At 38.1% G+C, this 25884-nt stretch overlaps 1 protein-coding gene, 1 long non-coding RNA gene, 1 other non-coding gene and 1 pseudogene across 6 annotated transcripts in view; 2 read left to right on the forward strand and 2 right to left on the reverse strand.

Annotated features, from left to right (window-relative positions):
* Window positions 1-22341, reverse strand: part of LOC103501185 (uncharacterized) — a 33312-nt gene extending 10971 nt beyond the window's left edge. The window contains exons 1-8 of one of the 4 annotated variants that reach the window (XM_008464696.3): window positions 21711-22341; window positions 20689-20747; window positions 20484-20615; window positions 17041-17181; window positions 7409-7465; window positions 1516-1610; window positions 1039-1171; window positions 533-709 (exon numbers count right to left, since the gene is read on the reverse strand). In XM_008464696.3, coding sequence (XP_008462918.2) covers window positions 533-709; window positions 1039-1171; window positions 1516-1610; window positions 7409-7465; window positions 17041-17181; window positions 20484-20615; window positions 20689-20747; window positions 21711-22077 — 1161 coding nt within the window. In that variant the 5' untranslated portion in view covers window positions 22078-22341. Of the gene's footprint in view, window positions 1-532; window positions 710-1038; window positions 1172-1515; window positions 1611-7408; window positions 7466-17040; window positions 17182-20483; window positions 20620-20688; window positions 20748-21710 lie in introns of all 4 variants that reach the window. The other 3 variants (XM_008464698.3, XM_008464697.3, XM_051087498.1) reach the window with 3 other exon arrangements.
* On the forward strand, window positions 7588-8284 carry LOC103501184 (40S ribosomal protein S11-like; annotated as a pseudogene).
* LOC127150205 (uncharacterized) lies at window positions 14842-16344 on the forward strand. The gene is made up of 2 exons (XR_007822334.1): window positions 14842-15628; window positions 15869-16344. It is a non-coding gene; the product is annotated as an uncharacterized LOC127150205 (long non-coding RNA).
* A 116-nt stretch (window positions 22342-22457) lies between the features above and the next one.
* On the reverse strand, window positions 22458-22531 carry TRNAT-AGU (transfer RNA threonine (anticodon AGU)). Its single transcript has one exon. It is a non-coding gene; the product is annotated as a tRNA-Thr (tRNA).
* Window positions 22532-25884: the final 3353 nt, after the last annotated feature.

Here is a 25884-nt window from a genome sequence, read left to right on the forward strand (position 1 = left end):
CACCCAATACAGGACTGCAAAGGAAAGAAACCCAAAACAAATTAGATAAAGGAGTTTGAGCTCCCCTGTCCCCCATGGAGACATAAGAGATACCCCACCGCAAGCCAGACCAACCAAACAATGATAGGCCATTCAAATACCCTGTTTTATAAGCATACTTGGCAAACGATCCATTTTGAAAAGTTAAGCTTATTAAGTCACACAAGCATAAAATTCCCCAGAAAACATGATTTTTTATCACTTTCAACATTTAGTTGAATCTTATGGATAATGATAAAAGAAACAAATCAACAGGAGTAATTTTCATTACTTTACAAAACTGTGTTGAAGTCATGTACTACAAAACGAAGAAAAAGAAGATAGCGAAACAAAACTGGAAAACAAATACCTTAGAAAAAGAAAAATGGCCACTGTAACTCGAATGTTTGAAATGAGACATTCTAATAAAATGTTCAAAAAGCAAGACATTGCCCCTAAATCCCTAGTAGAAAGCACGTGAAAGAAATTTTTATCCTCCGTTCGAGGTACTTGCCTTCATGTTTGTGGCCTCATCAGTCACAGTTATGGGCATACTGTGACAACAAGTTGAACTGCTGCTATCCAATGATGGAAAGTCATCTCTTGCAGATATTTTTCGAGAACTTCCGGCTCTACTACTAGGCATCGACATGGAAGCTAATTCTGTACGCAACTTCAGGAACATTTGGGGCTGCAAAATGACCAACGACGAGTCAATTTCAGAGACTAAACACCGTGAGCTCTATGCCTAAACAGCATGGTAAAATTAGATAGTAGTAAAAGAAATTAGAAATCAAATTCGTACTTTGTTTTTTGTTTTTGTTTGTTTGTTTTTTTTTCTTGTAACAATCAAATGCAGTCTTAAATGACCAATAATATAAGAAAGTTCTCTCTTACTACATACAGTTGTACATGTAATTAAATCAACTATTCTGTCATAATACTCTTTTTCAAATGAGCCTAGGAAGTCATACATGTGTGTGAAAATAAGTTGTGGCCAAAAAAAAGACTAAGATCAACCTGAAGAACTGCAAAACACAAATCTTCCAGTTCAGCTTTGAGTGCCCATAATCCCAATCTAGAAGCGAGTGAGCACCAAATAACCAAGGTCTCCTGTGCAACAGCTTGAGCCTTAGGCAGTGGTAAAGCGTAACTGTCAAAAAATGATCATGGTTAACTACTTACGAAGTTACAATAGCTCAAATGATCTCGATGAAGATAGGAAATATTTTTCCAATCTTCCTTAGTTTGCAGCCTACCTTTGCCCTCTTCTTTTGTAATTTCATATCATCTACAGTTGAAATGCTACTATTAAATGTTATCTATTTTTTTAAAAAAAAAAAAATTCATTATCTAAAAACCAAAAGACAAAATTGAAAATTTTGAAGATGAGAATTTAGTTTCAATTTAAAGGAAAAGGAGAAAAAGTAAGGGAGGAAACCGAATCCCACCCGTTATACATAAATAGATCATCAGAACTAAGTGAAGAGTTAGTACATGGTTCTCATGTTGTGAAGACGATCTGCAAGCTTGATGAGCACAACACGTGGATCATCAACCATGCCTAAGAGCATAACTCGCAACTTATTTGCCTAAAATAAATAGTTCAAGCATGAGAAAGATTGACAAGAAGTCTTAGGAGGGTAGAATGAGTATCTAAAGAAAGTTGATCATATTATAACCATATAGTCAGTGCAAGGCTTCACGAATCCTGTCAAGAAAAGAAGCACAAGAACACACAAATAATATGCGGTATTATATTCCAGCACAAAATTACACTTAAAAACTCAGTCTAATAAGAGGACTGTATTCTCCACAATGAACAAAAGTTCATCCACAGAAACACAAAGTTCAAGATAAGTAACCCTAGCAAAACACCCACATATATGCTAGAATTCCCCCCGCCACGTAAGGAACTAGGACCACCTCAACTACCCTTTGTCTGGGGTGGAAACCCTTTTTTTCCTTCCACTTATAGACATGCTTAATGTGAGACCTAGCAATACCCCATGGAGAAGAGTCACCTTGTCCTCAAGGTGAAAATCAGGAAACTGTTCTTTAAGCACAGCATGTGACTCCCACGTAGCTTCATGGTCTGGTTGGTTCTTCCAAGACATTAAACATTTCCAATCTCCCTTTGTTTCATTCTAATGCATTTGATTCACCTTTGCTGGTTCCAAGATCCACTCCATTTGGTCGTTTAACATGGATATGTCAGTTTGTACCTGATGCTTATCCCTGACCGTTTTCTTCAATTGGAACACATGAAAAACCGGATGGATTTTAGCTGTGGCTGGCAGATCCAGCCTATAGGCCACTTGCCCCACACATCCAATATCTTGTCAGGACAAAAAAAAATCTTAGGGGACAGCTTCTCACATCATTTTCTAGCCAAGGTTTGTTAGTGATACGGTTGGATTTTCAAGTAGACCTAATCTCAAATATCAAAGACCACATCTCGATGATGAACATTAGTGATTTTCTTCATTTGCTCTTGGGCGTGCCTCAAGTGGGACTTCAAAGTCGCTAGCACTTCGTCCCGTGACAGTAAGTGTTGTTCCACTGAATCATTAGGAGTAGTCGCAGACTGGCCATAAGAAATGATAGGAGGGGGGTGCTGTCCATAAACCACAGCATAAGGGGTGGAGTCTTAATGGACACGTGATGAGTTGTATTATACCAATATTCTGCTCATGCCAGCTTCTCATTCCAAGTCTTTGGTTTCTCACTGCAAAAACAACGTAAATACAGTTCCAAACATTTGTTAACTACCTTTGATTAGCCGTCAGTTTGAAGGTGGTATGCGGTGCTTCGCATCAATTGAGTTCCCTACAACTGAAATAACTATCTCCAAAAATGACTCATAAAAACTATCATGATTTGAGACAACGGATCGGGGGTATCCAAGAGTTGTACCACCTCTTTAGTGAAAACCATAGCCACTGTCTAGGCCGAGAAGGGGGTCCTAAATATAAGAAATGTGCATTTTTGCTAAGGTGATCCACAACTACCAACACCGTATCATAACCCCTAGACCGGTGTAAGCCTTCCATGAAATTCATTGATATATCCTCCCAAATACAATTTAGAATAGGTAAAGGTTGAAGCAACCCGGGGAGAGATAAAGCTTGGACTTTGTTTCTTTAGCGGATAGCGCATTGGTCCACATACTTTTTAATGTCATTGCTCATCCCTTTCGAAAATAACTTTGCCGTAGTATGCTTCTAAGTGGGCAAATGGCCCAAGTGTCCCCCCACTACCGAATCGTGAAAAGTATGGAGTATCGTTGGAATCAAACTGGAGGTGTTTGGGAGGGCTAACCTTCCTTAGTATAATAATCTTCCATGCCTCATCGTTGGATACAATCAGGGTCTCTAACAACTTGATCATAAATCCCTTTCAACTTTTCATTAGCCTAAATCTTCTTTCTCAACCACACTAACATCTACCAGAGAGGGTACTGAAATCACGTTCAATTGAGCTTCTGTCAGAATACGTGAGAGAGCATCCGCAGCTCTGTTCTTTGGGCCCGCTCTATAGAAAATTTCAAAGTCATACCCCATCAATTTTGCCACCCATTTTTGCATTCTGGGTGGAACTTCCTTTGCTCAAGAATGTGCCACAGGGCTTTCTAACCGGTATATACCATGAATCGATGTCCAAATAGGTAATGTCGCCATTTTCTCCATTGATAGGACAATTGCCATGAGTTCCTGCTCGTGCACAGATTTCTCCGTTGCTGTTGTCGATAGCTTCTAACTGAAATATACAATTGGCTTCTTATTTTGAGACAAAATAGCCCCTAATCTGATCTTGAAGCATCCGTTTCAATTTGGAAGGCAAGTAGAAATAGGGGAGGGCCAAGACCAGCAGTATTACCATGGTCGTCTTAAGAGTTTCAGACGCCCTTGTTGCTTCTTCTAACCACTGAAACCCATTCTCTTTTGTCAAACATGTTAGTAGGGCAACAATAGTACCGTAGTTGGCTACGAACTGCCAGTAATATCCCGCCAACCCTAGAAATCCTCTCAACTTCTTCACTGATTGAGGCAAAGGCCACTCCACCATAGCGCGAATTTTTTCCTAATTTGCTTCAACTCCCTTCGCTGATACCCAATGGCCCAAATACTCTATTTTGTCTTTCACAAATTGGCCGTTCTTTTGGTTTGTGTACAAATTGTATTCTGCAACAATTGAAAAACCACGATAAGGTATTCTGCATGAGTTCCCACATCAATGTTGTATACAAGTATGTCGTTAAAGAATACTAGTAAGAATTTACGTAAATAAGCCCAAAAAACGTAGTTCATTGGTGCTTGAAAAGTAGCTGGTACGTTAGTTAATCCGAACAGCACGACAAGGAACCCGTAGTGCCCCTCATGTGTCCGGAATGCGGTCTTCCTTACATCTTTGTCACGTACTCGGTACCCTGACTTGCGGTCTATCTTAGAAAAAATACACGCTCCATGCAATTCGTCAAGCAACTCGTTAATCACAGGGATGCGAAACTTATCTGGAATGATGGCTCTGTTCAATGCTCTATAATCGACACAAAAACGCCAACTTCCATCCTTTTTGACCAAGATCATAGGGCTGCAAAATGGGTTAATGCTCGGGAGAATAATATTGGTCATCATCATATCGTTGACCTGTCTTCGAATCTCATTCTTTTGAGCATGTGGGTATCGATAGGGCCTCACCATCATGGGGTCTATCCATTCTTTTAGCTGGATCTGATAGTCTATCTGGCACATTGGGGGTAATTCGTTGGGCATGCTGAAAATATCTTCATATTTTTTCCGTAGTTGGTCAAATTCTGGTTAGAGATTTTCAACAATTCCAGTGACCATCACTTCTCGCGCCTTCAGAATTCCCATATACCAAAAATTAATGAGAAACCCTTAGTCCTCTGGTTGTTCTGTTTTTACTAGCAAAAATTCCATTCAAGACAAAGATGGGTCTCCGTTTAGAAATACCTCAGCATCCCCTACTAAGAATGTCATTGTTATCTCCAGTCCACTGTCATTGCCCCTTGTTTACATAGCCACTGCATACCCAAGACCATATCCAAGCTGCCGAGCTCTAAGGGTGGGAAGTCTTCCACAATAGTCATCACTTGAAGCCTTACCGTGACATCCTTGCACATTCCTCCTCCATGAACTGCCTTCCCTGCCATAATAACCCCATAATTGATTGTTTCCACCATAGGGATGTTGAGGATTTTGACAAGCGTCAAGCAAATAATGTGTGGCCCCATAATCAACCATGCTGATGATCTTGTGATCCTCGACCGTTCCCTTGACCTTGAAAGTTCACCATGCAGTGAGTCCCACCACTGAGTTCAAAGACAATTCAACTACCAGACACACATTTATCGTACCTTATCCCATTGCTACATCTTCCATTTCGTTATCTTCATAGTCGTTTGCTACCATGAAGAAACGTAATTCCTTGTTCTTACAACAGTGTCTTATACTGAAGGGCTTGTCACAACGATAAAACAGGCCTTTGTCCCTTCGGGCTTGTAGTTCTGATTCGTCCACCTTCGAAAATGAGGGTCTCACCTATTTCTAGCTCCGATGGAGTTAGGGAGTGCTCGAACTTGAAGGAATTTTTTCGGCTAGGCTAACCACTCAGATGGTCACGTTTTTAGAGTTTCTTACCGTAGGCTTCTGGGCCGATTTCCCACCCTTTCCATATGGGCTTTGTTTTGTGCAAGCCATTTCAATCTTCTCCTCTGCCAAATAGGCTGTGTCCATCATGTCTTCCAGACCCACTACACGCATTGAAAAAACCTCATTACATATTGTTGGGTCCACCCTATTGGTGAACATACTCACCAACACATCCTCTACCATGTCCAGTAGTGGCACCAATAACTCCTTGAATCTCTGCAGGTATTCCAAGATAGATGTTCCCTTCTTGTTTAATGGCTAAGAATCGAGCACACCGGGTTCCTTGCTGCCGGCAGCGGAAACGGTGGTATATTCGTTGTTTCAGCTCTTTCCATGATTTAAACTTCCGTCAATTCACAACTCATTTCAAACCAGCTCAAACCTCTTCTTTCCAAGATCACCATCGCGATCTTTAGCTTTTCTTGCTTGTTCAACATATGTACCTAGGAATAGTTGTCTGCCCTATAGAACTCGATTCAGTCTTGTCCTGCTCCTAACTCCCTGAGTTGGGAAGATTCTCCCTCCTCTATTCCTTCCCCAGCTACCGGCTCATTGTCCGTCCTCATTTTCCTTTTTCCCGTGCTCGTGTAGGTGACTTTCGACAATCCTTGCTATCTCTGCCAATCCTCGTACGTGTCAACTAACATCGTGTGCATTTTCTCCACGGTCTTCTCCAATATCGGCACCCTCTGTATCCCCTACTAAAGAGCCCCATTATCAGACTCAGTCACAGTTAGTCTATCCTCAAGTTGTTTTTGTGTCATCTTGCTCCACCTCCCCTAAGTGTCCACCGTCTCTGATACCACTCCACTACAAGGCTTCACGAATCCTATTAAGAAAAGAAGCACAAGAACACACGAATAATAGGGGAAATATGTGGTTTTATATTCCAGCACAAAATTACACTTAGAAACTCAGCCTAATAAAAGGGTTGTACTCTCTACCCTGAACAGACGTTCATCCACATAAACACAAAGTTCAAGATAAATAACCCTAGCACATAACACCCACATATATACTAGAAGTCCCCCAGACACGTAAGGACCTAGGGCCACCTCAACTACCCTTTTGTCTGGAGTGAAAACCCCTTTTTACCCTTCCTCTTATAGGCATGCTTAATGGGAGGATCATTGCAATGGACGAATATTCAACCCATCCATCTATGTTATGTCAAACGGTAATGTACTTGTTGACAGCACACTCTTTTCCGGGTAGTAATATCTCATGGCTAAGCCTCAATTTACAGAATAGCTTAACACAGTGTGTGCAGTAGCTGGAAAAAATTAGACATGAGTACATTGACTAAATAATTTTCCCCAACCTTTTACTTGTTCATTAGGTTCACAATAAACATTTCACATAATGCAATGTATTGCACTTAAAACAGTACATGGCAAGTAATGTACAAATGTATCCTGTTAAAGTTTCTAAGTTTTGAAAAGACCTATCCTAAAAGAAATATCAAGTTTAACGACAGTGCTAAGCAGTAGGCAAACGATAAGAAAACATATTTCCATATAATATTATATGCATTACAAACAGTTTGGGGGTAGGTAGATATAAAAAACCTACCTATAAGCTTCAAAAGCCTTACACAGTGTAATTTAGAGCACAAGACAAAATTTGGACCGCGAAAATTACAATCTCTATCTTTGTAGAAACTTTCATGCATACCGTTCCATCAAATCTTATTTGGTCAATTTAACAGTCAATACCTCTTCATGCCCTAAGGAACCAGGGTTCAAGTTTACTCGGCGATGTCTGCGCAACAACTGCAGAAAGTATATAATAAGGTTACACAGTGTCCTTTAAAACTAGAGGTGCACTAAAGTGCCAGCCCTCCATGACTTAAAGCACAACACAAGCTCTTTTAATGAAGAGCACAATAGAAAAAATGAAAACGACATTCATGCATTTATTCCTCTGCTGCCTCTAGAGTTTTCCCTTTGTATCAGACTCTAAGGTGGCTTCTATCGGATCCTCAAATACCCAATCATGCAAAACAGATGGAGAAGGCTTTTCTGAAGCAGCCCAAGGTGTTTCTTAGCTTGAAGAAATTGGAGAAAGGAAAGAGGCCATGAAACAGAGAAAAATTAGTTCTAGAAGAGTTTGGGGTTCAAGACTCTGAGAGACGCAATTGAAAAAACGTATATTGATCAGAAGTGTTCATTCACCGGCACATCTATTAGGGGGAGGATACTTTCTGGTTCCTGCGACAGTACCAAGATGTTGAGAACCATCATTCTTAGACGTATATCAAAGGTATGAGAAAAGACACTCGTAACATTCAAACAAAGATAGCTCCAAGCTTTAGGGTGAAAAGAGGAGACCACGTCATCAATGGCCAGTGCAGGCCTTTGTCAAAGACCGTGATGTTTAATGTATTGAGATTGGTTCCTGCTAGATCATCCAGAAAGGGTAATAAAAAGGCTCCCGCAAGAGTTTAAGTCCAGAATTTTCAGGTCCTGTATTTGTTTATGTCAAAGGAATGATATGTTAGCTTGACCTTTTTCTTCAACTAGATGATCTTTCTTCTTTCACTTCATTTATTAACCAAATATTTCACAATTGTGATACTATTACAAGTTTGATGTTAGATACCTAGATCAGTATAAGATAGGAGTCCAAGGGTAATTAGATATGTAGGCAGTTAGATGGTTATAAATAGGAAGTTGGGGAGGGAAGAAAGGGAGATCAGTTTGGTGGGCAGCTTTCTTTCCTTGAGAGAGAGGATAGGCAGAGAGGGTAGTATTTTACTTGTTTTTAGTTAATTTCTGCATTTTCATCTCAAAATTGATATCCATCGATACTTCTCCATAATAGTGAGGTTTATATCAATTGAATAAGAACACATCTTATTGGTGTTCTATCGAATTGGTATCAGAGCACTCATTCCTTGGAAAATCGAAGGAAAATGGCAATCACAGCAACTCTGGGATCCATAGCAAAGACTATTGAGCGGATAGAGGTTCAAACCGAGGAAAACCAACAATTGTTTTTAAAGTGCGTTGAACTATAGAAGAAAGAAACGACAAAGAGAGAAACAGAAGATTTGCTAATGAAATATATTGAAGGCATGATTCGGGAGAAATCTACGACAACGAAAGAAACAAAAGATTCATTCCACCAAATAAAGATGAGTGAGAATAAGGTAGAGCAAGGTGAAGCATCGATACTTGAAATAATTAAGGAATCGAAGATGAGCAAGAAGATTATTGAGCGGTTAGAGGATTAAGCCGAGAAACAACAACAGATACAGTGCATCAAAAGCTTGGCGAAGAAAAAAATTGCAATGAGTGAAGGAAGCTGTAAGGCCTCCCATATTACATACATACAAGAGGAAGGGTAGAATGGTAAACCAACATGACAACAATGATGAGGAAATAAAAAGAACATGATCGTGCATGGTGGGCCCAGGGTGAGAGAATGTTGGAAAGGCCTATATATAGCACCTTTTGGGGATTGGGTAGGTAGGTTTTATTTTGGAAGATATTACCTTGAGTAGCGCGGCTGGTGTAGCCGAGGGTTACCCTAGAATAGGCTGTAAAGTTGGTATGTTTTCTACCGTTATCATTTTGCTGCTTGCTATTGTTCTTTCTTGTTAAGTCTTATGAATGTATCCTTGGCATTATAAATAAATAAGTACAGAGTGCTGTCTCTGTTTTTTTTGCCATTATAGTTGGGTAAATTAGTGTTTATTTGTGGGTAACCTAACAAATTGGTATCAGAGCCATTAGAAACTGGGGGTGTTCACAAGACAAATGGCTCAGCGACAGATGGAAGAAAAGGTCGATGGAACTGAAAAAGAAATCCTAAGTCTGAAGGAAATGATGCTCGAAATGAAGAAGGCGGTTGAACGGCTGGCGGATGAGATGAAGGAAAGCCATAGTTACAAAAAGAAAGAAGAATCGGGAACAACATCCGACGGCTCGGTAATGAAACTAAAAGGGAAGCTGGATGAGACTGAGCTGATAACTGAGACAAATGGGGCAGTGACAGACAGAAGCAAATACAAGAAGCTTGAGATGCCGATGTTCCTAGGAGAAAATCCAGAGTCATGGGTGTACAGGGCAGAGCATTTTTTTGAGATCAATAATCTACCTGAAGCTGAGAAGGTTAAAGTGGCCGTGGTCAGTTTTGGCCAAGACGAAGTTGATTGGTATCGCTGGAGTCATAATAGAAAAAAGGTGGAGTCCTGGGAGGACCTAAAGAGCCGGATGTTTGAATTCTTTAGAGATTCGGGACAGAAGAGCTTAGGGGCAAGGTTGATTAGAATCCAACAAGATGGTTCCTACAACGATTATGTGAAAAAATTTGTAACCTATTCATCTCCGTTACCATATATGGCAGAAAGTGTATTGGTAGACGCTTCTGTGACGGGGTTAGAGCCTTCCTTACAAGCTGAGGTCATCAGCAGGCATCCCCAAACCTTGGAGGAGTATATGAGGGAAGCACAACTGGTAAATGACAGAAACTTAGCTTTAAAATTGACTAAAATGGAGCTGGGAATGACAGAGTAGGACGAAGGGGGGTCGTCTAAAGGCAGGAAGACAGGAGAAATTGAGAAAGCAATGCCACGTAAAACTGATTTTCAGATGAAGCAAATACCTATTAAGGGTCATTTCAAGAAAGGAGAGCCGCCTGTGAAGAGATTGTCTGACGCAGAGTTTAGAGCAAGGTTAGACCGAGGGCTATGTTTCCGATGCAATGACAAGTACTCTCCAGGACATCGTTGCAAAACCAAGGAAAAAAGAGAATTAATGTTCTTCATAATGAATGAAGAAGACGAAACTGAGGAAGTAAACAGCAAGGATGAGATGGCAGAGAGAACGGTGGAGCTAAAGAATTTAGAACTCACCGAAGACACCGAAATCGAACTTAAGACTATGACCAATCTATCCTCAAAAGGAACCATGAAGCTCAAGGGTTGGGTAAGACAGAATGAGATTGTGGTGTTGATCGATAGCGGGGCGACCCACAATTTTATCCACCAGGCCTTAGCAAAAGAATTACAAATGGGGCTGGAACAAAATACCCAGTTCGGATATACTATTGGGAATGGGACTCGCTGTAAAGGAAAAGGGGTATGCAGAAGAGTAGAACTGAAACTCAAGGAGATCACTATCATAGCAGATTTTCTAGCAGTAGAGCTGGGAACAGTCGATGCAGTGTTAGGAATGCAGTGGTTAGACACAACAGGAACCATGAGGATCCATTGGCCTTCCTTGACGATGATTTTTTGGAATGGAGGCAGACAGATTGTTCTTAAGGGAGATCCCTCCCTCATTAAAGTTGAATGTTCGTTAAAAACGTTAGCAAAAACATGGCAAGATGATGACCAAGGGTTTCTGTTGGAGTGGACGAACATGGAGATATCAGCCGAGGAAGATTATGAGACAAATAAGGAAATGAAAGGAGATGAAGCCGACATACCTATGATCAGGTTTTATTACAACAAGATGCGAATATATTTGCAACCCCCAAAGGTCTCCCTCCCAAAAGAGAAATCGATCACCGTATCTTGACAATGCCCGACCAAAGACCTATCAATGTAAGACCATATAAGTATGGACATGTCCAGAAGGAAGAAATCGAAAACTTAGTAGCTGAAATGCTACAAGATGGAATCATTCGGCCTAGCCATAGCCCCTATTCAAGCCCTGTTCTATTGGTTAAGAAAAAAGATGGAGGATGGCGATTTTGCGTAGACTACCGGAAATTGAATCAAGCCACAGTCTCTGACAAATTCCCAATCCCAGTAATCGAAGAATTATTAGATGAACTACATGGAGCAGCTGTTTTCTCGAAGTTGGATCTCAAATCGGGATATCACCAAATTAGAATGAAGGAGGATATAGAAAAAACAGCTTTCCGCACACATGATGGCCACTATGAATTTTTGGTGATGCCGTTCGGTCTAACGAATGCCCCAGCAACCTTCAAATCATTGATGAACCAGGTTTTTAAACCCTTCCTTAGACGTTGTGTTTTGGTATTCTTTGATGATATCTTAGTGTACAGCAATGACATAAGTGAGCATGAGAAACACCTAGGGATGGTTTTCACTGTGCTAAGGGATAATCAACTCTACGCAAATCAGAAGAAATGTGTCTTTACCCACTCTAAAATTCAATACTTGGGGCACCAGATATCAAAGAAAGGGGTGGAAGCAGATGAAGAAAAGATTAGAAACATGGTCAGTTGGTCAAGACCTTCAGATGTATCAGAATTAAGAAGGTTCTTGGGGTTGACAGACTATTACCGAAGGTTTGTTAAAGGTTACAGTAACATTGCGACGACCCTCACTAAGCTCTTACAGAAAAATGCATTTAAATGGGAAGAAGAAGCCGAAACAGCATTCGTGAAACTAAAGGTAGCCATGACCACTATACCCGTATTAGCATTACCGGACTGGACTCTACCTTTCACCATAGAAACAGATGCATCAGACAGCGGATTGGGAGCAGTGTTATCTCAAAGAGGACATCCCATAGCTTTCTTTAGTCAGAAGTTGTCGCAGAGAGCTCAGGCGAAGTCCATTTATGAAAGGGAATTGATGGCTGTGGTGTTATCCGTACAAAAGTGGCGTCACTACTTGTTGGGAAGGAAATTCACCATCATGTCTGACCAGAAGGCTTTGAAATTTTTGCTAGAACAGAGAGAAGTACAGCCACAATTCCAGAAATGGTTGACCAAGCTCCTCGGGTATGACTTCGAAATCCTTTATCAATCAAGGTTGTTAAACAAAGCGGCAGATGCTCTCTCACGGGTTGACACAAGGGTAGAGCTCAATGAGATGACAACCTCTGAAATTGTGGACATGAATACTGTGAGTGAAGAAGTGGAAAATGATGAGGAACTCCAACAAATTGTCGAGAAGTTGAAGAAGGAACAGGAAGTTGGGGGAAAATTCGAATGGAAGAATGGTAGATTACTATACAAAGGAAGACTGGTCTTGTCACAAACTTCTTCCCTCATTCCTTGACTGCTGCACACCTTCCATGATTCGGTGTTGGGAGGCCATTCAGGATTCTTACGAACGTATAAGAGAATGAGTGGGGAACTTCATTGGCAGGGTATGAAGAATGATGTTAAAAAATATGTCGAACAATGTGAGATTTGTCAGCGAAATAAGTATGAAGCCACTAAACCAGCTGGTGTTCTTCAACCTCTACCAATTCCAGACAAAATTCTGGAAGATTGGACCATGGATTTTATCGAGGGACTACCTAAGGCAGGGGGCGTTAATGTAATCATGGTGGTGGTGGATCGCCTAACTAAATATGCCTATTTCATCACTCTTAAGCATCCCTTCTCGGCGAAACAAGTGGCCATAACTTTCATTGATAAAGTGGTAAGGCGTCATGGCATCCCAAAATCCATTATTTCTGATAGAGATAAGATCTTCCTTAGTAATTTTTGGAAAGAATTGTTTGCAACTACGGGAACCCTATTGAAAAGAAGCACCGCTTTTCACCCACAGACTGATGGGCAAACTGAAAGAGTAAACCAATGCCTTAAAACATACCTGAGATGCTTTTGTAATGAGCAACCGCATAAATGGGATCAGTTCATACCCTAGGCCGAGTTATGGTACAACACTACTTTCCATGCGTCTACAAAAACTACTCCATTTGAAGCTGTCTACGGTCGTACTCCCCCTCCCTTGCTATCCTATGGAGACAGAAAAACCCTTAACAATGAGGTAGAATCGATGTTGAAAGAGCGTGATTTAGCTATTAATGCTTTAAAGGAAAACTTGTGCTTGGCTCAAAATTGGATGAAGAAATTGGCCGATCTCAAAAGAAGAGAACTCAAGCTTAAGGTGGGAGAGGAGGTGTATCTTAAACTGAGACCATATCGTCAATGTTCGCTGGCTAGGAAAAGATCCGAAAAGCTGGCACCAAGGTTTTATGGGCCATACAAGATCATTGAAGAGATAGGGGCAGTAGCTTACCGGCTGGACCTTCTCCCTGAAGCGGCAATCCACAATGTTTTTCACATATCACAGCTAAAACCAAAATTGGGTACACAGCAGGTAGTCCAACACCAGCACCCCACGTTGACGGAAAATTTTGAGCTACAACCATGGCCGAAAACTATCCTAGGTATCCGTTGGAACAAAGAATTGGGAGCGAATGAATGGCTGATCAAATGGCATGGATTACCGAAAAGTGAAGCTACCTGGGAGTCGGTTTATCAAATGAACCAACAATTTCCTTCTTTTCACCTTGAGGACAAGGTGAATGTGGAACCGAGGGGTATTGTAAGGCCTCCCATATTACATACATACAAGAGGAAGGGTAGAATGGTAAACCAACATGACAATAATGATGAGGAAATAAAAAGAACATGATCGTGCGTGGTGGGCCCAGGGTGAGAGCATGTTGGAAAGGCCTATATATAGCACCTTTTGGGGATTGGGTAGGTAGGTTTTATTTTGGAAGATATTACCTTGAGTAGGGCGGTTGCTGTAGCCGAGGGTCACCCTAGAATAGGCTGCAAAGTTGGTATGTTTTCTACTGTTATCGTTTTGCTGCTTGCTATTGTTCTTTCTTCTTGTTAAGTCTTATGAATGTATCCTTGGCATTATAAATAAATAAGTACAGAGTGTCGTCTCTGTTTTTTTTGCCATTATAGTTGGTAAATTAGTGTTTATTTGTGGGTAACCTAACATAAGCACAGCATCGGCAAGTCAAGTGCCGAGGGTGGAGAGCAAAGTCGAAGGAGGAGATACATCGACGAAAGAAACTAGGAACGAAGAACAAATGAAGAAGATAGGAGTGATCGAAACAAATTCAAGAAGGTAGAGTTATTGATGTTTAGCGGCAAGAACTTCGATTCATGTTTTTTTTGGACCGAACGGAATTTCCAAAGTGCAAATTGACCGATTCTGAGAAATTAATCGATGCAGTAATAAGGTTTGATGGAACCACATTAGATTGGTCTCGGTCGAAGGAGGAACGCAATGCATTCAAGCATTGGTTGGAATTAAAGCAGAGGTTGTTAATTCGTTTCCGAGCAGTGAAGGAGGAACCTATCTGTAGACGCTTCTTAGCATCAAACAGGAAACAATCCTGGAAGGTCAACAAGAATTATTGGAGAGAACCGAAACGAAGACTCGAGTGAAGAAAAAATTGTTGCTCGAGGAAACAGGAAATGGTTGGTTGTGATGGAGAAAGAAGACGTCGGCAATTGTCTAGTTGCGATGGAGAATGAAGACGCCGGAAGTTGTCTGGTTGCGATGGGAAAAGAAGACGTCGACAGCCGTCTGAATGTGAAGGAGAAAGAAAACGCCGGCAAGTGGCGATCTACGGTGGTTCGAGAAGGTGATCTCGAATAGGGGTGAATCGTGTGAAGAGGAAGAAGAAGTTGCTTACGTGATGCAGTCAATGACGTGGCGGGAAGTGATAAGGAAAAGGGTTAGGGCAAGAGAAATAAACCTCCTAAATCTTAGGTCTTTCTATTTCAAGTGAGCTTCAGCTTATTTTAAATGAGCTTCAACTTATTCTAAATAAAATAGTAGAGGCCCATCATTTTGTAGATGAAGTGGGTGGTGAGTTCCAAAAAGGGGAGAGAGTTCTTATTATGGGCTTTATTGATTATGGGCCTAACCCACGGGAGAAGAAGAGTTTGAAAATTAAATACTTGGTGGTGATATGCAAAGGATTAAGTATAACAACGTATTTGGGAAAAGGATGATTCAGCAACATTCGGCTGGTTTGTGGGCTGAAGGAAAATTATCTTGGGCAATGGGCTGAAGTCAATGGGTCTTATTGGAGCCAAGCCAGCTTCAAATTTATTTCTCAAACTTGATGGGCATATTGCTGAGAATGGTTGGTAATTAATAAAAGAAAAAAAAAAGGTCAATTTTGTGATCATATTTGTAAGCACACCTCGGGACAAGTTGTTTTTGAAGACCCAGGTAATACTCCGTCTTCCTTAATTGCTCAACCTTGATTTAAGGGCAAATCTACCATTCCCTGCGCCAGTCAAATCAGATTTCTTTCTCTTTTCAGGATGGGAGACTCGTGAAGTTCATCCTTTTCTTAATATGCCTTTGATATAGGCCTTGGGATGAGGCTGCCTCAAAGGAAAGCAAGGACATAAACTTATGAAAGCGCCTCAATGAAGAAGGCTCAAAGAATCTTCGTCCTTATTATAGCAAGATTGAGATACCTAGATTAGTATAGGGTAGGGGTATAAAGGTAATTAGATATGTAGGCAGTTAGATGATTTATAAATAGGAAGTTGGGGAGGAAAGAAAGGGAGATCAGTTTGGTGGGTAGTTTTCTTCTGCACTCTTCCTTGAGAGAGAGGATAGGCAAAGAGGGTAGTATTTTACTTGTTCTTAGTTAATTTCTACATTTTCATCTCAGAATTGATATTCATCAATTCTTCTCTGCAATAGTGAGGTTTATATCAATTGAATAAGAACACATCTTACTGGTGTTCTGTCATTTGATTCCCTAAGTTTTGCATTATTAATTAGTTTTTAGTTTTTTCTTTTTTCAATATTTGTGGGTGTGGCCGCCAACTTATGCATACTCCACCTAATCTTACGAGACAACTTGTTTGACCTTACAACATTTGGATGTCAAGAAAATTCGTAGGATATTAAATCGCAGATAGCTGACCACCATAGATTGAACCCATGATCTCTTAGCCTTTTATCAAGAGGATGTTCCCATTCATCAGTTTCAATACATTATTTTCTTAGTTTGCCAACCATATTTTCTGCTTTAAAATATTTCATGCATTTATTTCTTAATGATTAGAAAATTTATAAATAAATAGAAGGCTTGAAGCTCTAGGAGCAGAGGAGCACACCACAAGCCTGAGGCACATGTCTCAAGCGGCTCACTAAGATAGGTGTAGAGAGCAGTGGGCCTTTTACTACACTGTGATTACAATTGTATAAATTGATATTGATGACTATATTTCAAAAGGAGCATTAAGAATATCTCGATTTATGGGAAAAGATTGAGGCATGACACAGATATAACATCAAAACAATGTCATGACAGGGTAAAAGAAACCTTGAAGAAGAACAGAAAAGCCAAGATAAACGTCGTCCAGGTTGTACTCCTATAAATTCAAAAACTCTACGCTTATCATATTCTTAGTGGCTTCAACTTAACACACATCCAGGATATCTTAAGTTCTTACCTTCTAATATTTAAGATCCCCACTCATGAGCAATACCACAAACAAAAAACACCATGTTCTTAATATTCAAAAGCATAACCTAACTACTTTAATAATGATTTTTTAGTTTTTCTCTATGGGGTGGGAGGGATAAGAAATTTAATGATGGGTTCTAATCTAAATATTTTTTTAATAATACCTGGTTTATGTAACTTAACCTAGAGACACCAGCCACCAACTTGGCTACTTCATCACCAAATTCTTCTTCTATGCTGTGCAAATTTTGACATGTATCATCAACTATGTCATGGAGAATTCCAGCCACAACTGTGTCAACGGCCTGTTAGTGTGAACAACATTAAATTAATAAGACGATGAGACAAGGATGTCCATTAACTGTCCGCAGCGCAAGAATATTACATAATAAGAAAGAGCATATACAAAATTTGTGTGCAATGTGAGAGAGACGGAATATAAGTGATGCAAGAAGAATAAGGGTTAATTGGGTAATGTTGATGTCGATCACGAGAGGGAGCTTTGAGTCTTGTGCTCATTGCCAAACGACACACATCTAATTACGGGGAACCCTCAAAATTCCAAGAAAGAAAGAAGACACCAAAGATCTATCAAGATTTTGCAAGAATGGACTACTACCGATCAAAGAAGATGTCCAAAAAAAAAAGCCAGCAGTTGGTGAAGATGAGAAAATCAATTTTACTTCCATAAACAATGCTGGAATTCTGATTCAAGTGTTTCGAAAGAAGAATTTCAACATTCTAATTTTGGCCCTGCCCGATTTTCTCAAAAAACTTATCATTATCCACATTGAAATTCTGATTCTACTGATTCTAGTGACTCCAATAATGTTTCTAAGCCAGTTTGGGACAGAATGAGAAGGTAACATTATCAGAAAAAGGCCCAACGATCCAATCAAATGAATATGATAATCCTTCTTCCATTCCTACTCCTTCAGCTATTCAAAGTACTTTGTCTGTTTTGTCTGACCTCGATGTTCCCATTGCCCTTAGAAACTGTGTTTGAAGTTGTACCAAATACCCTAATGCAAACTTTACATCATATAAAAAATTGTCAAATAGCCATACATCCAGGATAGATGACTTGTTTGTTCCAAAGAAAATACATGGGCTTTAGATAATCCAAATTGGAAATTAGAAGTTATGGAAGAGATGACTGCTCTAAAACAAAACGAAACTTGGGAAATAGTAGAGTTGCCTATAAATAAGAAACCAGTGGGTTGTAAATGGGTGTTTACTATAAAATGTAATGATGACAGTAGTGTTGAGAAATACAAGGCTAGACTAGTAGCTAAAGGATTCACTTAGACAAATGGAATTGATTATCAAGAAACATTTTTTCCTCCTACAAAAATTAACTCTATTAGAGTTCTTTGGTCTCTTGCAGTCAATTTAGATCGATCACTTTACCAACTTGACGTGAAAAATACCTTTCTAAATGGTGATCTTGAGGAAGAGGTCTTTATGAGCTTGCCACCAGGTTTGGAAAAGGAGCTTGCGAGCAGTAAGATTTGCAAATTGAAGAAATCTCTTTATGGCCTTAAGCAATCCCCAAGAGCTTGGTTTGAACGGTTTGGAAAAGTTGTCCAGTTATGGATTTCTTCAAAATGAAGCAGATCATACATTATTTTATAAACACTCGAAGAATAATAAAATCTCGATTTTAATTATTTATGTAGACTTATTCTCACAGGTGATGATGAAGCAAGTTTGGATGATTTCAAGAAAAAACTAGCTAGCGAGTTTCAAATTAAGGATCTGGGATTGTTGAAATACTTCTTAGGAATGGAATTTGCAAGATCAAAGAAGGGGATTTTTGTTAATAAAAGGAAGTATGTCCTTGACTTACTTGAAGAAACAAGCCTTCTTGGTTGCAGGATTGCAAAAACTCCTATTCGACCTAATCTGAAGCTACTAGCAGCAAAAGCTAAAGAAATAAAGGATAGGGAACGATACCAAAGACTTCTTGGTAGATTAATCTATTGCATATGCTGTAAGCATGGTTAGTCAGTTTATGCATGCGCTTGGACTGACTCATTTTGAAGTTGCTTATAGAATTTTAAGGTATTTGAAAGGGTCTCCTGAGAAAGGCATTCTATTCAAAAGGAATAATCACTTCCAAGTAGAAGGCTACACTAATGCAGATTAGGAAGGAAGTGCTACAAATAGAAGATCTACATCTGGTTTTTGTTCCTTTGTTGGAGGAAATTTGGTTACTTGGAGAAGTAAAAAACAGAATATGGTGGCTAGAAATAGTGTTGAGGAAAAATTTAGAGTCTTAGCTCATGGAATTTGTGAGGGCATATGGATAAGAAAGATACTTGAAGAGTTGAAGATTTCCTTAACTACGCTTATACGGATTTATTGTGACAACAAAGCTGCCATTTCTATTGACCATAATCCGGTTTTACATGATAGAACAAAACATATCGAGGTTGATAAACATTTTATTGAAGAGAAAATTAAAGCAGGAACAATTTGTGTTCCTTATCTTCCTACATTAGAGCAGATTGTTAATGTCCTAACTAAAGGCCTTCCAAAGAATCAATTTGATAGATTGATTGACAAGTTAGCTATGGAAGACATCTTCAAACCAGCTTGAGTGGGAGTGTTGGAATTTCTATATTTCTATATGCTTATTATTGTTCAAATATTTATCTTTTATTGCTTTTGTTCTTTCTTTGTTTGTAAAAGGTCTTTCTCCTGTATAAGAAGACCAACATTGCATATATTTAATAGTAAGGAAAAATAATTGAACTCCCTCAAATTTAAGTAGTGTTTTACCTATGAAGCTCTATTGTGATAATAAAGTGACTATAAGCATGCCAATAATCTTGTAAACATGATAGAACGAAACGTGTGGAGATTAACAGAGACTTTATAAAAGAGAAACTAGACAATAACAACATTTGTATTTCGTGTATTCCATCTTGTCAACAAGTTGCTGATGTTCTCACCAAAGGGTTACTCAGGCCAAATTTTGCTTGATGTGTTAACAAGTTGGGTTTGATTGACATTTACACCCCAACTTGAGGGGAAGTGTTAGAAATAAGGGGCTTTGTTGATAGTTTATAGCCTCGAGGGTATTTTAGTATTTTTCTTTACCCTAAGTTTATCTCCTTTTTTGTATTAGGCTTACTACAGCCTATAAAGTTATCTCCTCTTGTAACTTTCATTGTGTGGAAAAATAATAAAAAGTGACTCTCCAATGTGGTCTCTTCTCCCTGTTCTAGGGTTTTCCACATAAATCTATTCTTCTCTTTTTCTATTGTTTAACAATTAAATTGTGATACATTTTTATTTCAGGGAAGATAGGAAAAAAGAGATCAGTCATTTCTGAAATACCCTTTTTTGTAGGAAATGTGGTAAAGAATTTTGGAGCGGTGCAGTATTTGTTTGATAGCACCTGAAAATGAAATGATTCATTTTATCTCCCAAAAGGAACTATAGTAATAAGGAATGCCACACAGAAACTTCTAAAACTTGGTATACGCAGAAAGATTAGGCTTTTGGATTCTCTTTCTCAAGAAATAATTAATAACAATTTTGAGATACAATAGTGAACCACAAAAATGGAGCATAATAAATAATGATATCTTTTATGTACCCTGTTACCAGTGGGTGGAACTAAAGCGGCTAAGATTTTTCCAGTGTGGATGCAATGAGTTAGATAAGGGTCTCCAGTTTTCCGCATCTGTCCATGATGAGCCTTTTTTGCAAACTCAACAGCCTTTTGCACCTGCCTTCATAGATGGAAAGCTTGAGAGCAGAATATGAGAAAGTTCAAACTAGCTGCGAGTAAAGTGAAAAACCTTGGTATCCTCAAATATAAGATATCCAGTTACGTCAACTCCATCCAATACAAGAGAACCTGTATGGATATTAAATTTTATGGCAGGAAACGACTTTAGCACAACCAGGGAAAAGTAATATTAGTTGATGATGGATAATTAAAAAGTTCGGTAACTTTCCAAGTGCTATGACTATGACCCAATGCACGTTATTTAGAGGACAAGAAGTTACAGACCAATTAAAACATGCTACCACCATGTGTACATTTCTTTGTGAAGTTTTGAACTCTCTAAGCATTGAGTAATGTATGTTAAACAAGAAAATGGAAGAATTTAAGATAACAAAGATTACGTGCAGTTGTAAAGAAAACAGAGGACAAAAAGGGAATCACTTCATAAACAGAATTCAAGAGCGTCCTGAATATAAAACCAAAAATACCAAATAGTGGCAGGTTAGATTTTCTAGTCGAGATATGGACAAAGTTCTACGTTAGTCATTACTGCCATAAGTTCAAACATGGAGACCCAAAAAAAATAATAACAACAACGAGGGCAACAACTCCGTATTCAAATGGAGCACTGTGTGTCCAAAAAAAGAAAAATCTTCTCCGACTGGGACTGAGTTCATACCAAATAAGATTTGTCATGTAAATGAAAATCTAAGCTAGTATATTGAAAATATATGATATGAACTAGCTAACTTCAAAATGATTTCTTTTCTACAGATTGATTAATCGATTTGCTCGATTAACCTGAATTTGGCATCTCTATACTTCCCCATAGAAGAAAACGAGAGTTTGATCGAGTCACTTCGAATTGTATTTTCTACTCTTATAACCAAATAAATGCTAATGTCTACTCATAACCCAACCAAAGAATCTTTGAACTTGGAAGCAACTTGACGAGTAAAACCGTCTGAAGCTTAATCAATAACTAACCCTACTCCAAAAAACCCGTCTCCTCTAACCATGTTCCAATCTCCAAACATAGAATCAAGATAACGATAGTAGCAACAACAATTAACTTGGATGAGGAAATGGGACCTGGTTGCTCCTCCACTTTGGGCCAAAGGAAATCCACCTTTGTAGAAAGACAAGCTCCAGAGGCAATAGCGACCGCCGTAACAGCAACATGCGTGATTGCAGAAGTGACAGCACCATGAACAGATCCAGAGCCGGAGGCAGCGGCTGCAGCAACTGCAATAACATTTCCAGAGGCGATGACAGAGTTTATGGATGCAGTAACAACAGGTACAGGACTAATTCGATCAAAAAGGCGGCGGAATTTCACGGAGTGACCAAGTACCCTCGGCCGGAAAATTGGGGAAAAACGGAAATAAAACTTGTGAGGGAACATCACAGTAGTGGAAACAGTGGCTGTGGTTGAGCTCCGAAGGTGACATGAGCGCATTCTAGCAGATAATTCTCCTTCAAAAGAGAATCAAGAACTGTGAACCAAAACCAAAATTAAAGAAAAGGGGGAAAAGGGCTCAATCGTATTTGTGATTTTGTTAAGGGGAAATGGAGAAATCGACCAACCGTATTTCACAATTGGAAGAGAAGAAAGTGAGTGGTTGAGAAAGTTACAGGGAATCCATGGTTGTAAATATTTTTAGTATAATCCGAAATTTCGCTGATATTTTTCCAGGAAAATTAATAGGGAAGATTATGAAAGTTGGGAGTGGATATTACAGTCCACGATTTCTGCTGCCTTCAGCACTCATATTATGACGCGCGGCGTCATTTTACCTGTAATACAAAACAAAAGAAAAGGAAAATGTGAAAGATTAATATGCTCGTTGAGAGTCGAACTCAAGACCTCCCGCTTACTAAACGGGTGCTCTAACCAACTGAGCTACGAGAGCAGATACATGATGTAAAAGCATGTTAAACTTTATTTGACCCAATCAGGCCCACGGTTAATTTTTTATAAATTTACAAAAATATCTTTCAATTTTGAATTTCGTGGGAGACTAGTTTTTCTCTCCATTATTCTTCTTTCATTTTTCTTTAATTTCTTCTTCTTTTGAATTGATCGTTGTTCTACGATTTTTATTCTTCTTCGATATTCTTCTACCATTATTATCTTTATTTTCAATTAATTACTCATGAAAAATTAACACATATATAACAAAATATAAACTAATTATATTTCATGTAACAAAAAAGCTTGTTAGGCTCACTATGGATTTGTTTTAGAAAAATTGAGAGAAAATACCTAGTTTAACTAGGAAATTTCACAAATATCCTAAACTATTTTTTTTTCTTGATTAGGATTTTCTATATTTTTAGGATAATTTTAACCTTATCATTACCATTAATTATATAGGTACTTCGAAATTAAATAGTATACATTTTCTTATTTACATTATATTTATTATTATTATATAATTTATACCTTCCTTAATTATTATATTAATTAATGTAAAATGTTAATTATTAAGAAAAAAATGTTACCTTATAGAATTTATTTTCATTTATTATCAAATAATATATCTTTTAATATGGAAATAATTTTCAAAATAGCTCTTGATTAATTCCTGTACTAAATCTTTCATCTAAATTGTTCATCCGTCGCCTAAAACATCTAAATTCTTCATTTGCCACTGAAAACTTCTTCAATATTCTCATTGGTAATTTCTGCAGTCATCCAATTCCAGTATAACGGCGCCAACAACTTTTGAAATTTCTTTACCAATTTCGATACATCTAGTTTTGTTCTTCACCGATTTCTATTTCGTCCATCACCGATTTCGATTTCGTTCTTCACTAATTCCCAATGTATTTCGTCCTTTCGTTCTCCTCATACTTTCGGTTAGTTGTCTTCCTCAATTCCTTATATTTTTTGATACTCTATTCCATCGTAGTTTTCCTAGAATATTTAACCTTATATTCTAGAATATTTGTTTTAGATATATACCACTTCATATATATAATAACGCATATATTTTTACATACAATGGCCAAGGAATATGAATTGTCTGTTCTGTAAATTAGTTTATATATACCTCTTCATATATACAATAATACATATAAATTGGCATACAGTAACCGATGAATATGATATATGTATTATGTGATTCTGTATATATATACCGCTTCTTATTTACCATAATACATATATATTGACATCTAGTAACTGAAGAATATTATATGTTTGTTCTATGATTTAGTATATATATACCCCTCCTTAATGACAACATAAATTATTAGTAACATATATTTCTAATATTTTTTGGCAAGATGGCCAAAATTGTAGTCTACTTCAATGGTTTTTTCAATGAATCGAACAATTACGTTAGTTTTAGTGTGTCCAAAATAACAATTAATGAACATATGTACTATAAAGAATTGTATACTAGTCTTGGATCCAAGTTAGGCAGTTTTATTGATATGAACAATATTGAAATATACCTTTGCCTAGGTCCTATAGAATGATTAAGAAAGATTTGGCTATAACGATGTTAAATGTGCTTACCATATAATAACATCTAATGTTGAACGACATACTACCCTTATTGTTCATTATGTTGGCTCTTTATCGATTTGTTTGGATTCATCGTCGCCAAATTCTTTTCAAACTGAAATCCATGTGATGGGGATCGTTTGTTTTAAAAACATAGACATCTCTAAGGTAGATTCCAACTTTGCACTGAAAATCCACGACATGTTTTCAACTAAATCTTTGTTCAAACAGTGCGCGTAAGCCATTGCTATTAGAGACAATTTTCAATACGTTACAATGAAATCAAACAAGAAAGTTTTGATTTTGCAATATTGAATATTGCAAGTGGTCCTTGCATGCTTCTTGTTGTTTTCATGAGGATAGGACATTATGGGTTCTTACTAGGTTGGATTCTGAACCTACATGTTTAATAGATGTTCCATTAACATATCATAGACAGGCTACCTTTACGTTATCAAGGACCTAATTAAGAACAAAATAAGTTTAGCTGGTTCTGAATTGTCCACTCCCAAAGATATAGTTCATTACATTCGTGTTGGACATGGTTTAAGCATATCTTACCAAAAAGCATGGCGTGCACATGAGGTTGTGTTGGATGAGATTTGAGGATCTCTGGATGACTCCTATAAGATGATACCCAAATTTGCTTACATATTGGAACTCAACAACCTAGGTATATTGGCAATATACCCATTCATATATGTAATTATTTTTTCGTGATTCTTTCCTTAACATTAATGTAAATATTTTTCATATTCATAGGTTCTGCTGTTGAATACAAAGTTGATGTCAATGATAAATTTCTATACTTCTTCATGGCATTATCTGCTTCCATTTTTTGTTGGCAACATTGTCGTCCAGTCATTTCTATCAATGGAACAAGTCTGAAGAATAAGTACGGTGGTAATCTTTTATCTGCTTCAATACCCGATGCCAATGATCAGATATTTCCACTAGCCTTTTGTGTCGTTGATTCTAAGAATGATTCCTTTTGGACCTGGTTTTGCAACTAGTTGAAGAGAATTATAGGTGGGCAGAATTACGTTTCATACTATCAGATAGACATAAAAGTATATGCACAACCATAGAGGTAGTATTTCCCAACGTTCTACATTGCATGTACCTTGTTCATTTACTTCGGAACCTGAAGTTGAATATAAGAGAATAGTCGATACTGTATTTCATGCACGTGGGAAGGCTTATAATATTGTAGACTTTGAACATGAGATGCGATTGTTGGAATCTTCTGCCTCTGGTATACGTGAGGTGCTTAATTGACAAATGACGTAATTTAGTCCTAATGTAAAACGTGCAGTTGGTCGACCGAAGAAGATTAGAATTCCTTCTAAAATGGAGTTCAAGAGACGCGTTAAATGTGGTCGTTGTAGACGTGTTGGTCATATCCAAAAAAGATGCAAGCTTTTTCTTATTGAACTAAATTATTCGTTATATTATGTTTTTTACTTTTAGTTTAAATTTTTATAATGTAATGTTGTTAAAATTTAAATTTCAATTCTAAAGTTATCCTCAAATTTCTTGAAATTTTCATATGTCAACAATTACGTTTACATTATTTTCTTTACTTATCTATTTAAAAACTTCCATTCGATTGTTATATACGTGATATTATTGAAAATATACATTTTAACATTTTCCATTTTTGAACCACATATCTTTTTTCCATTTTGTGTACTATAGGTCCTCTTAACTTTTGTTCATCGTCGTCTGGATATACAGTTTGTAGTGGGTTCG

Source organism: Cucumis melo, chromosome 7 (genome assembly GCF_025177605.1).
Source record: "Cucumis melo cultivar AY chromosome 7, USDA_Cmelo_AY_1.0, whole genome shotgun sequence".
In the NCBI taxonomy this organism is placed as follows: domain Eukaryota; kingdom Viridiplantae; phylum Streptophyta; class Magnoliopsida; order Cucurbitales; family Cucurbitaceae; genus Cucumis; species Cucumis melo.